The sequence below is a fragment of the Nylanderia fulva genome, unplaced genomic scaffold (assembly GCF_048542155.1).
Source record: "Nylanderia fulva isolate GAGA-0341 unplaced genomic scaffold, ASM4854215v1 Scaffold6, whole genome shotgun sequence".
In the NCBI taxonomy this organism is placed as follows: Eukaryota; Metazoa; Arthropoda; class Insecta; order Hymenoptera; family Formicidae; genus Nylanderia; species Nylanderia fulva.
In genome coordinates this window covers 1,509,331-1,522,698 of record NW_028190698.1, presented here as the reverse complement: position 1 = coordinate 1,522,698, position 13,368 = coordinate 1,509,331, and the positions used below count along the sequence as shown (strand labels likewise).

The 13,368-nt window shown below is 30.0% G+C and overlaps 3 protein-coding genes across 6 annotated transcripts; all 3 read right to left on the bottom strand.

Moving 5' to 3' along the window:
- Positions 1-107: 107 nt before the first annotated feature.
- Positions 108-2,877, bottom strand: LOC114940098 (cytochrome P450 9e2-like). 2 transcript variants are annotated; one of them, XM_029314609.2, is made up of 2 exons: positions 1,150-2,877; positions 108-819 (listed from the first exon to the last, which is right to left on the bottom strand). In XM_029314609.2, the coding sequence occupies exons 1-2, from the start codon at positions 2,691-2,693 to the stop codon at positions 816-818; spliced, it is 1,548 nt and encodes a 515-aa protein (XP_029170442.2). In that variant the 5' UTR covers positions 2,694-2,877; the 3' UTR covers positions 108-815. The 2 variants fall into 2 exon arrangements, with proteins under 2 accessions (XP_029170442.2, XP_085343960.1); XM_085487834.1 differs by lacking the exon at positions 108-819 and having other exon boundaries at positions 1,076-2,877.
- A 619-nt stretch (positions 2,878-3,496) lies between these two features.
- On the bottom strand, positions 3,497-13,322 carry LOC114940043 (cytochrome P450 9e2-like). Of its 3 annotated transcripts, none has more exons than XM_085487833.1 (2): positions 11,474-13,322; positions 3,497-3,855 (listed from the first exon to the last, which is right to left on the bottom strand). In XM_085487833.1, the coding sequence occupies exons 1-2, from the start codon at positions 13,018-13,020 to the stop codon at positions 3,852-3,854; spliced, it is 1,551 nt and encodes a 516-aa protein (XP_085343959.1). In that variant the 5' UTR covers positions 13,021-13,322; the 3' UTR covers positions 3,497-3,851. The 3 variants fall into 3 exon arrangements, with proteins under 3 accessions (XP_085343959.1, XP_029170357.2, XP_085343958.1); XM_029314524.2 differs by lacking the exon at positions 3,497-3,855 and adding an exon at positions 9,252-9,499; XM_085487832.1 differs by lacking the exon at positions 3,497-3,855 and having other exon boundaries at positions 11,397-13,322.
- On the bottom strand, positions 3,875-8,508 carry LOC146720831 (cytochrome P450 9e2-like). Its single transcript, XM_085487831.1, has 2 exons — positions 6,635-8,508; positions 3,875-6,157 (listed from the first exon to the last, which is right to left on the bottom strand). Exons 1-2 carry the CDS (start codon positions 8,191-8,193, stop codon positions 6,154-6,156), a joined length of 1,563 nt encoding a protein of 520 aa, XP_085343957.1. The 5' UTR covers positions 8,194-8,508; the 3' UTR covers positions 3,875-6,153.
- Positions 13,323-13,368: the final 46 nt, after the last annotated feature.

Here is a 13,368-nt window from a genome sequence, read left to right as displayed (position 1 = left end):
TGCGTTTCTATAATCATAATTTAATCTTAGTTTTGGGCAATAAATTTAGGTATATGTAAAGCTGATTTTTGAACATCAGCTTTCATTTATAAAGAAAATTCTTGTACTCTTAATAAATTGGTTTTAATTTTTCATAGTTTTTTTTTATATAATTATTAGTATAGTCTTACTATTATTTAATGTATTGTAGCTTGCCCATATAATAGTTTATTGTCAAACATAGCAAATTATTATAACATAGCAGATGCTTATTGCAACAACAACTGCGCATTTGTCTATATCAGATAAAAGGTAATTTGCGAGATTAAGTTATAAATCAGTATAATCATGAGATAAGAAATATCATTCGATTTTAATCTTTGTCATACTGTTTTCTCTGATATCATTTTTTTATCACAAGGGATAATAACAACTTCGTTTCTAATGAGTAAAAATCATATTCGAAGAAAAAATATAATAATGTAAAAACAGAAAAAATTTAATTAAAATATAAAATATACTTTACGCAATTATTACAACAGATTATAAAATAAAAAAAATTATGTTGAATATTTAATCATTATTAGCAGAGCTCATATCAAACGTATGGCATCTATTTAACTAATAATGCCCCTGAATACTCTGTGTGTTTGTTGCATTGCTCAAATTATATTATAGCATTTATCACAAATTTCTAGATAAGGATGTCGATGATTCAATCGCTTTATCTTCATTACTTGCCTCATTATTAGCAACATAAATATCTTTTCGTCAGAAAGTCAATAGATAAAGGTCTTGCTCCATCTTGATCATTGATTGTTAATCTCACATACTCTTTATCTGAAAAATAAATAATATATCTTTTAAAAAATCTTAAATTTCTCCATTTTAACATCGGTGTTTTTATTTCCTATAAAGAAATTGTTAGTACTTGGAATATGAAATTTTTGATTTTCAAAATCATGTCAATTCTAACAAACTAAAAAAAAATATGACAAATAGCATTTTTTAACATAGATAAAATAAATTAGAAATTATTTTACTTCTTGTTAAAAAATTAATACATTACATGATTGATTAAGAGTATAACAAAAAATAGCAGAAAATAATTTTTATGAATTTTTAAATTATAAATTTCGATTATTCGATATATAAAAATAATTTTCTTACAATTTGCCATTCACAACTGCAATAGTACGATGCAGATTTTTTCTCGGTGAGATATTCAGCCAGAAACCTCCTTCGGCCTTCAAATTAAATCCGTCTCTAGCAAACTTCATCGGTATTGGTGTCTTCTCGCAAGGTTTGAGATCGCAACGCGCTAGTAAATGAAAGAGCAGAACTTTCGTTTCCAACAACGCGAATCTGTTACCTATACACATTCTGGGACCTAGACCGAAGGGAATATAGGCTCCGCAGTTGAGACTACGTTTCTTTTGTTCGCCAAGAAATCTCTCGGGATCGAATTTTTCCGGCTCTTCAAAGTATTGAGGATCGTGATGAAGCCCATAAACCGGTATCCATATGCCATGTCCTTTTTTTATGATAAACGGTTTCTTCCCCGGTAATGTCGGTGGTAACTCGAAATCTTGTAAGCACACTCTGTCCAATGCCACACCAACCGGATACATTCTGAGGGCCTCGTCAATCACAGCATCTAAATATTCCATGCTATTAATTGCTTCGTATGGTGCTTGTCCATTTGTTTTTTCCAACACCTCGTCGATCTCATTTTGAAGTTTCTTCTGTATATCCTGATTAATCGCGATTTCGTGAGCGGCAAAGCACATTAACGTAGAACTGCTGTCAAAACCGCCGAAAAAGAAAATGAACGCCTGGGCTACCATATCATCGATACTCAATTCTGCTTTGCCATCTTTACCTCTATTCTCCATCATCAATTGTAACATGTCTGGTCGAACGATGTTTTTCTCGTCCCTAGTTTTTATTGTGGTTTTCACGATATCTCGGAAAAAATTGGCTATCTTTTCCGGAATAAATTTCAAATTAATTATTCGCGCCAGCCAAGGCAAGCTTCGAAATATATAAAATTTCAAGAGGATCAAACCGTTAAAACCGGTCGCCTCCTTGCCGTACACGTAGAATTCGTTCTTCGGGTTTCTCATAGAATCAACACTGACGCCAAAGGCGCAAGTAGCTATTACGTCATTCGTGTATCTCGTAAAAACATCTTTCATCTCCATCATCCTTTTCTCCGTTGGTAATTGCGACAAGTAATTGGCAAAATCGGCGCCGCAGTCCGACATCAACTTGAACATATTTTTCATTTTGCTGGACGTGAAAGCTGGACTCAGTACAGATCTCACTTCTCGCCACCGATCTCCTCTAAGAGCGACGAGATTCTTGCCAAAAAATGGATCTTGCGTTTCGTCGATGAATCTACGATGATCCATGAACATGTCGAAATATTTCAACGTGATGGATTTAATAAGCTCAGGATCGCGGAGCACTATGAGCGGCTGAGTCATGTCATACATGCCGACGTACTTGGCGTCAGGAGACAAATTGTAGATCCATTTCACGAAATCAGCTATTGATTGCCGGCGAAGGAGCGCCGATCCCATGTTTCCCAGTAATGGGAGAGGCGTCTTATACGGTATTCCATGTTTCTTGAAAAAGTTCAAGTCTTTAAAAAGATAGTAATAGATGCCTAAAGCACCTACTATCACTGACAAGGCGATTATATATATCATGCCGATCACTGTTTGTACGATAGAATCGAAATTACGGAAAGAAAAGTAATGCACAGAACACTACACGATCTGACATTCGAATATATATATATATAGTGTTATTAAAGTCCGGATGGCGTTGCGTGCGAATGACGTTGCGCGTCGGAGTAGAACGGCCAACTGCTGCTCCGTGAATAATGTTTTCCTTTTATGTACGTGCGGATATGTATGACATCATTGGACTATTTATTGCGTAGTATGTCAAAATTACGTTTATATTTGTATAAGTATGTTAGGAAGAAAGTCTATATTTTCTATTGATTGAAAAGTTTATTAAATTAATTCTTTATACTTGTTGAAACTAAATATTTATTAATTGGAATAATTCTTTATTGCAAATATAATCTCGTGCATATTCAAGTTAATATATGTAGAGAATGTAATAATGCGAGAGATTAAATTACATCATACACAACTGCATGCTAATAAAAATTTACAATATACATTGTATTATTTCAAACAATTTTTAGAGAATCAAGTATACATATTGTACGATGACGAATCGGATTCAATTGCGCAAAATCGAAGTGGCGCATTTATTGGAACGAAAAATTGTTTTTACAGATATAATTAGCGAGATAAAGTTAGAAATTGATCAATATAATCACGACAAAAATGAGATAAGAAGTATCATTTTGATTTTTAATTAATATTGTTTTCTGTTTTACCATTTTTTTATTGTAAGGAGATAATAACAGCTTTGTTTTTAACACTTAAGAAACATATTCGAAGAAAGAATATAACGATGTAGAAGTGGAAAAAAATATAATTAAAATATTATAAAATATATTACGCAGTTATTAACAGATTATAAAATAAAAAATTATTATATCAAATATTAATCATTATTGGCAGAACTTACATCACTCATATGACATTATGGTTATGATTAATAATGCTTCTGAATATATTATATTCTCCGTTGCATTGTTCAGATATTCATATTAGCATTTACCACTCTAAATAAGGATGTCGATGATTCCGATGGCTTTATCTCCATTACTCGCTTGAATTAGCAACAGAAATACGACCTTGTCAGAAAGTCAAAAGATAAATGATTCGTTTTATCTTGACTGATAATTGACTTGACTTCTTAATTGTGATAATCTCACATACATTTTATCTGAAAGATAAATAATACATATATCAGAAGATCTCTTTATTCTAATATCGGTGTTTTTATTTTACAGAGAAATAAATGAGTATTTGAAATACGAATGTTTAGTTTACAATTATATGAATCCTAAGACATTAAAAAAATCGTATAATAGATAGCATTTTTAACATAGATAACATAAATTAGAAATTATTTTACTTTTTGTTAAACAATTAATGATAAATTAAACACGACGCAACACACAATAGCACACTTTATATAGAAAATTTATTCTAAAGTTATTATGCGCGCTTACAACAGAAAAATTATAATATTGAAGTGTCCATGAAAGACATCAACATATTGCACGTCCAGTTACGATGGTCAATTTTCTCACTCTCCATCTTTCTTTGTTTTATATCTATCATGCAGAAGAGCAGCTGCGCAGTTTGACGTATTAAGCTAAGCTATTTTCGTATGTTGATGGAATATAATCATGAGCAGCAGATGTAATATTCAAAAATACATATATTATTTTACATATTTTATATATTGTATATATATATATATTCTTTTTAATATTATTATTAATATTTATTTATATGTATATGCATATACACACACAATAGATAGATAGATAGATAGTTCATAAATTTTTGCAATATAATATTTTGCATAATAATTTATAAAGTTTTATGATAATATTATATAACATAAATATAATAGTATATTAAGTGTATGTGTGGGTCATATTATCTTGTAGATTTATTCATGTCAACTTTGTTCATCTAATATATCTGCATGTTATACATTTTTGTTGTGTTATATGTAATATGATATGCATTTTTTATTCTTCATCATAGTAATGTAATCATTAGTCTCCACTGCTAAGATTAACGTGTTTGCCTCTCTATCATATATATTTATTCTTACGTAATAAATTATGAAAACAACTTGCTTATTATAAAATTCAACGAAATGTGGTGGAAAAATACATGTACTTATTAACACAATTACATTTATAAAAGATAAAAGATTATTAATGCATTATAAAATTGCAAGTTCATCGTTGATTACGACACGAGAGAAAAATAAGGAGCAACACTTGATCTTTAATTCTTTTCATATTTTTTTTATTTGATCATTGAGCCTATTTTAATCTTTTTTTCTTAGCAATAATTTTGTTTTTAACACATGTATATAAGAAGTACACATTGGTGAAAAAAAGTTTACAATAAACAATAATATTATTAAGAATCATAATATTAATCATAATTATAACGTTGATTACAAATCTTGACATTGGTCATAAAGGTCAAACGCGATAAAGGAAAATATCTTTATCGATAGTTAACAGTAGATAAATACTCTTATCTATTTTTAATATTAACGAAGAAAATTTGTCCTTTTTTTATATTTTTCTTGAAAATAAACACAATGTATTGCTTTCATGGAATATATATAATAAATGGAAAATATATATATACATATGTGTATATATGTATATATAATTTCAATAAGACAGAAAAATAACAAGTTTTTGGAAACGCTTTTTATTATGTATACATATGCTAAATTGAAAAATAAAATTAAAGTGATCACGAAAGACCATATGACATTGACGAATCATAATAATCAACTTCCTCTTTCTCCCGCTATTTGTTCTTTCTTGAATATATACTATATGGAGGAGTTTGTTGCGTAATTTGATGCAACGTGTCAAGATTTTTTCAAATATTAATTCAACGAATAATTAAATAAGAAGACGCAAACATAAAACAATATATGTATATGTACGTAACATGAATTGTTGCAATATATAATCTGTAATAATATATATATATATATATATATATATATATATGTATTCTTTAATTTTATCCATTTTTAATAATACTCATCTGTAAAAAAGATAGTAACAATAAAATATTTCTGTTTTATATATATAACAAGATATAAAAAAAATAAAATGTAACAAAATATTGTGAAAATTGCAGATAAAATTATTACGATAATAATAATCACGCTAATATTTATATTAAAAAAGACACACCCGTTACAAATTGATTCAAAATTACTATATAAAATAAAAAATTAAAAAATAGCTTTTGATTTTCAAATTTTTTATACTTGTCCTTTTATAGTATTCTTAACAAAATAAGGAGGAAGAAAATGATTATGTTTTAACAAACTAAAATATCCCTGATAATGTAATAATAATATAACGTTGTTTCTTGAACTTGCAGCAACAAGTTTTCTTACTTGAAATTTCAAAAACAAACATCCTTTATGTTTATTTTAATTTTCTGGTTTTCTTCTTTTCTTTTATCTGAAATTCAAATAATATATTAAACATATACACAGAGCTATAGAAGATCTTTTTTATTTCTCTCTCCTTATATTCATTAAAATTATTTTACGGTATCAAAATTAAACGATAAGATCATATATATATATATATATACATATATATAGTATTTTTAAAATATCAGTGATTATTTTAAAAATCTAAAATATTTTTAAAACACGTTTATTTCACATACTATTAATATTAAATTATTTATAATATAAAAGTTATACTTGAATATAGAAAAGTTTTTTAAAAATTAAATAAAACTAACATTGCATATCATTATATAGTATGCGAAATCTTCAAAAAAGTAAAATAAAAAATGATTTTCTCTTTTATATCAATATCATAATAGTTGTGGATAAACAAAATAGCTGGAAATATTTTTATATTAAAAAATTATTCATTTTTTAATTTTGAAGATATAATTAAAATATATTAATGAAATATTCTTACCGTGTCCCATTGACAGCATTGATAGCAACAGTGTGATGAACATTTTTTCTTGGTGATACATTCAGCCAGAACCCACCTTCGGGCCTCATATTGAAGCCGTCCTTAGCAATCTTGAGTGGTATTTGAGTTTTTTCGCAAGTTTTTATATCGCAACGTGCCAATAAATGGAACAACAAAACTTTTGTCTCCATTAAAGCGAATCTATTACCTATGCACATTCTCGGACCAAGTCCAAAAGGAAGATAAGCTCCAGAGTTTAGAGTCTCTTTCTTTCGCTCACCAAGAAATCGTTCAGGATCGAACTTTTCTGGATCTTCAAAGTACTGCGGATCATGATGAAGTCCATAAATCGGTATCCATATAGCTTCTCCTTTTTTTATAGTAAAGGGCTTCATTCCTGGCAATGTCGGGGGCAATTCAAATTCTTTCACACATACTCTGTCCGTTGCTGCAGCAACCGGATACCTTCTGAGAGCTTCGCTAATCACGGCATCTAAATATTCCATGTTATTAACCATTTCGTATGGTGCTTGTCCATTTGATTCTTCCAAGACTTGATCGATTTCATGTTGAAGTTTTTTTTGTATTTCCGGATTCACCGCGAGCTCGTGCGCAACGAAACACATTAATGTCGAAGTGCTTTCGAAGCCGCCAAAGAAGAAAATGAACGCCTGAGATACCATGTCTTCGATAGATAATTCTGCTTTGCCCTCCTTACCTTTACTTCTAGATTCCATCAACAGTTGCATCATGTCCGGACGAACGATACCATTCTCATCTCTGGTTTTTATGGTGGTTTCTACGAGATCTCGAAAGAAATTTGCTATTTGTTGACGAACAATTCTTAATTTAAATATTTGTGCCAACCAAGGCAACCTTCTATATACGTACATCTTAATAAATGCGACAAGATCAAAATTGGTCGCCTCTCTGCCGTAAACGTAGAATTCGTTCTTTGGATTTCTCATAGAATCAACACTAATACCAAAAGCGCATGTAGCAATTACATCATTTGTGTACCTCGTAAACGTATCTTTTATATCCATGACTTTCCTCTTCTCTGCCGGCAATTGTGTCAAATAATTGCTAAATTCAGCGCCGTATTCGGACATCAGTTTGAACATACTTTTCATCTTGCTAGATGTAAAAGCAGGACTCAATAATGGACGTACTTGCCGCCATCTTTCTTCTTTAAGGGCAAACAGATTTTTGCCGAATAGTGGATCTTGATGCTCCTCTATAAAAGAGCGATGCTCCGGGAATAAGTCGAAATTTTTCAGCGCGATAGATTTAATAAGCTCGCGATCGCGGAGTACTACGAGCGGCCCGGCGATATCAAACAAGCCAACGTACTTGGCTTCATGATTTAAATTGTAGATATTTTTCACAAGATCAATTATTGATTCACGACGGAAGACCGATGGTCCCATATTTCCTAATATAGGAAGTGGTGTTTTATATGGTATACCATGTTTCTTGAAAGAATTCAAATCTTTGAAGAAATAATAATAAAGTCCTAGAGCGCCTACTATCAGCGTCAAAGCGATTACGTATACCATATTGAAAACAAAATTTTACTTTATGAAATCACTATTCATATATTACGTATATTCAGAATATAAATTGAAATCAATTGTCGCACTTTATCGCAAATAACTTTGTTATGCAATTACTAGCAAAGGTAATGCCCGAAGATAGCGTTACGCGTCGAGATTCGACGCCCGACTGACATTCGCATCGGTCTAATCTCTTTATATATATGAGCATGATACTGCATTTTCAATCATGATATATCGTTTACGCAATATACGTTAACCACACTATTTCAACAATGTAATTGTAATTGTATAACAGATATATTGCGCAAAAGTAGTTTCGACTAGTTGTTAATATAATTTGAAAAAATTGAGGTAATATATGTTAAATTGATTCTATTATTTTTTATATTTTTAAATATTATATTACTTTTTACACATTACTAATGTTTCACGAAATTTATGTCGACTAACAAATAGTCAATAAAAAGATAACGAAATTTCCTATTAGTTTAATTATTTTTAACGAAATTAAAGTGGCATTAATCATTATCAATGGAACGAATAAATAACATTTTTAGGATCAAGGTTACTAATATTGCTAAAATAATTTGCATTTGTCGCGCGAGTTCACTATTTTCCAACTTTTACTCTATTTCTAACATCATTAAACCTATTTATTAAATGTTTATATGTGCATAATGTTGTCTACATTTATATTTATATTATATCATTTATATGATATAAAATATTTTTATCTTCCAATACATTTTAACAACTGTGAATTATTTCTATCAGCACAACTGTTCTTTAATTATCTAACAACTGAGACATTTAATTTGTGGGTAGTAGTTTGGTTGTTGTTTTTTAAGCAACACCTTAGTTAAAGAAACTTCTTTCGGCTTGCACTGGAAATCCGTCCTTTTTTTATTTTAATAACATCGAGGTCTTTTCGCATGGTTTCAAATCTCAACGATCCAGCAAATATTGTAGAGTAGCATAATTTTTGTTTTAAAAAAATCGAATCTGTTTCCGGTGCACATTATATCGTATTTAATCTGAATGGCAAATGAGCATTGAGATTACACTCATACTTTTTGTTTTTATTTAAAGAATTTCTCAAGTTTGAATTTCTCTGCCTTCGGAAAATACGTGGCATTGTATCGAAGATTATAAAATGGAATCTAGATTATCGTTCCTATGAAATACAATATTGCACGTGGAAACTGTACTTGCAGCGACAAATTTTCCTATTTCCAACTCAAAGAAGACACGATCCAGCATCTCTTATATGTTTTCTAGTTTTTTGTTATTTTCTGTTTAGTTTTAGCTGAAATTTAAATAATATTGATATTATATATACACACAGATTAACACCTACGAGCTTTTTATCTTTAAATCCAATTATATATTTAAATTATTTTTTTATAATATTGATACTAAATATCTCAAACATAACATATATTTTAAGAATATTCGTGATTGCTTTAAGATATTTTTAAAAGACTATTTCAGTACGTATAATATTAATATTGAATTATTCATATCAACATTATATTCAAAAAATAATTTTTCTAATATTAAATATAAATTTAATAATTTAATAATTTGACAATTGTAAAATAAAAACTAAAAATAATATTAATAACGCGCGCGAAGCGCGCGCTTGTGTTATCTGCTACATAACAAAAATTCAGAAATTAAAATTATATACACAATTAGAATTCGGCAAATTAAAATGATGTACGTATAATAGACATTCAAGAATTAAAATAAAAATATAAAATATATAATAAAATATAAAATTAAAATATAAAATATATAATGAAATATAAAATTAAAATATAACTGTTTAATTATAATATACTGTGTAGCATTATTTATACCTGCATTATTTTTTAATGAAAATTATTGAATTGTATTTCTCAAATTTATATTAGTATTCTACTATCAATTTACTATATTAACAATAATTTGCTATCATAATTAAGCTTGATAACAAAACTGAGTTTGATTGAGTCGACACAATTATTTTTACTTGTAACTTCGACACAATTATTGTTACTTGTACTGTATTAACAAATCTGCTTATATAAATATTTTTATGCAGCATATATATATATATATATATATATATATATATATATATTATTTCGTTTAATCTAATCGAATATAATTATGCACGCAAAGCGAAGTTATATTATTCTTTGATAATTAAATATCAAAAATTGCGACACATGCATGCAAAAATCATTATTGAAATCAATGCATAAAAATATATTAATTAATTATGCAATGCATAAAAATTCAATATTTAAATTTTTAACAGAAAATACGAACAAAGAAATAAAATTTTCTATAAGAATCTTTTGTGACAAATATCTACGCTTTTATTAGACTCGCGCAAGACTAAACCCCATACATCCATTACGCTGCGCGCTTCGCGCGGGACTGATTCTCGTGCGAGGTACCACGAGCGCGGGATCGATGGTCACATGACCAGTAGTCACATGATCAGAGGTCACGTGACTGGTCGTGACCATCGGTCCCGCGCTCGCGTTACCTCGCAGGAGAATCAGTCCCGCGCGAACCGCGCAACGTAATAGGTATATGGGGTGTAGAGTTTCGCGCGAGTCTAATGAAAGTGTAGATATTTGATCACAAAAGATTAATAGATATTCAGCAAATTTTACAATTTAACAATTTCACAGCTGTAAAATAAACAATAGAAAATTAATTTTGAATATAATGTTGATATGAATAATTCAATATTAATATTATACGTATTGAAATAGTCTTAAAAATATCTTAAAGTAATCACTAATATTCTTCAAATATATGTTATCTTTGAGATATTTAGTATCAATATTATAAAAAAATAATTTTAATATATAATTGGATTTAAAGATAAAAAGCTCGTAGGTGTTAATCTGTGTGTATATATAATATCAATATTATTTAAATTTTAGCTAAAACTAAACAGAAAATAACAAAAAACGAGAAAACATATAAGAGATGCTGGATCGTGTCTTCTTTGAGTTGAAAATAGGAAAATTTGTCGCTGCAAGTACAGTTTCCACGTGCAATATTGTATTATAAAAAAATAATTTTAATTAAATAATTAGATTTAAAGATAATATCAAAGAAGAGTGCGAAGCGAGCGATTATGAAATAATCATTTATATTAACATTTATATTAACATTACCATAGTTCTCAATAAACAAAATAATAGGAAATATTTTATTTCAAAAACTGATTCACTAGTAAGATACAATTAAAAATGTATTAATGAAGCTTTCTTACATCTGACATGTCTTATTGACAGTAACAGTGTGATTAATATTTTCCCTCGGTGATACATTTAGCCAGAAGCCGCCTTCAGGTCTCATATTGAAACCGTCATTAGCAAGTTTGAGTGGTGACGGTGTTTTTTCACAAGTTTTCAAATCGCAGCGTGCCAATAGATGAAACAGCAAAACTTTCGTCTCCATTAAAGCAAATCTATTACCAATGCACATCCTGGGACCTAGTCCAAATGGAAGGTAAGCTCCAGAGTTCAGACTCTCTTTCTTCCGCTCACCAAGAAATCGTTCGGGATCGAATTTTTCCGGTTCTTCAAAGTACTGTGGATCATGATGAAGTCCATAAACTGGTATCCATATGGTATCTCCCTTTTTTATAGTAATAGGCTTTCTTCCTGGCAATGTAGGGGGCAACTCAAATTCTTTCATGCAAACTCTCTCCAATGATGAAGCGATCGGATATCTTCTGAGAGCTTCATTGATCACAGCATCCAAATATTCCATATTATTAACCATTTCATATGGTGCTTGTCCATTGGACTCTTCCAAGACCTGATCAATCTCATTTTGAAGTTTTTTTTGTATTTCCATATTGACCGCGATTTCGTGAGCGGCGAAACACATTAACGTCGAAGTGGTATCGAAGCCGCCAAAGAAGAAAAGGAACGCCTGGCATACCATATCTTCAGTAGATAGTTCTTTGCCCTCTTTACCTCTAGATTCCATCATCAGTTGCAACATGTCTGGACGAACGATACCTTTCTCATCCCTAATTTTTATGGTTGTTTCTACGAGATCTTGAAAAAAATTTGCAATTTGTTCACGGACAATTCTTAATTTAAGAATTTGTGCCAACCAAGGTAAGATTCTATACATATACATCTTTATGAAGGCAACATTGTTGAAATTGGTCGCCTCCTTGCCGTAAACATAGAATTCGTTCTTTGGGTTTCTCATAGAATCAACAGTAATGCCAAAAGCACAAGTAGCTATTACGTCATTTGTGTACCTTGTAAAGGCATCTTTTATATCCATGACTTTCCTCTTCTCTGCCGGCAATTGTGTCAAATTATTGCTAAATTCAGCGCCGTATTCGGACATCAGTTTGAACATACTTTTCATCTTACTGGACGTAAAAGCTGGAGTCAATAAAGGGCGTTCTTGCCGCCATCTTTCTTCTTTAAGAGCGAAAAGATTTTTGCCGAATAATGGATCTTGATGTGCCTCGATAAAAGTGCGACGATCCGGGAACAGGTCAAAATTTTTCAGGACGATAGATTTAATAAGATCGCGGTCGCGGATTACTATGAGCGGTCCTATCATATCAAACAGGCCGACATATTTGGCTTCAGGATGTAAATCATAAGTATTCTTCACAAGGTCAGCTATCGATTGAAGACGAAAGATCGATGGTCCCATATTCCCTAATATAGGAAGTGGTGTTTTATACGGTACACCATGTTTCTTGAAATAAATCAAATTTTTAAAGAAATAATAATAAAGGCCTAGAGCGCCAACGATCGCCGTCAAAATGATTACGTATACCATGTTGAAAAAAAATTTATTATATAACGATAGTAATATGCGAAAGTAACTTTCCGCGACGAAATTTGAGAGTCGACTGACAGTTGCAACGGAGTTATCTTCTTATTTATATATGATATCGTTTACGCAAGATTAGGTAACCATGGTATTACGATAATGTTACCGCAAGTGTCGTAATAATGAGCAAAAACGGCTTCACCGCTATCAATATAATTTTACAAAATTGGAATAATATATATTGTACTTTGTATACGACTTTGATATCTTTTATATTTTTTAATCTTTTATGTTTTTGCTTTTTTTTTACATATTGCTAATGTTTGACGTGATTAATGTCGAGTAATAAGTAGT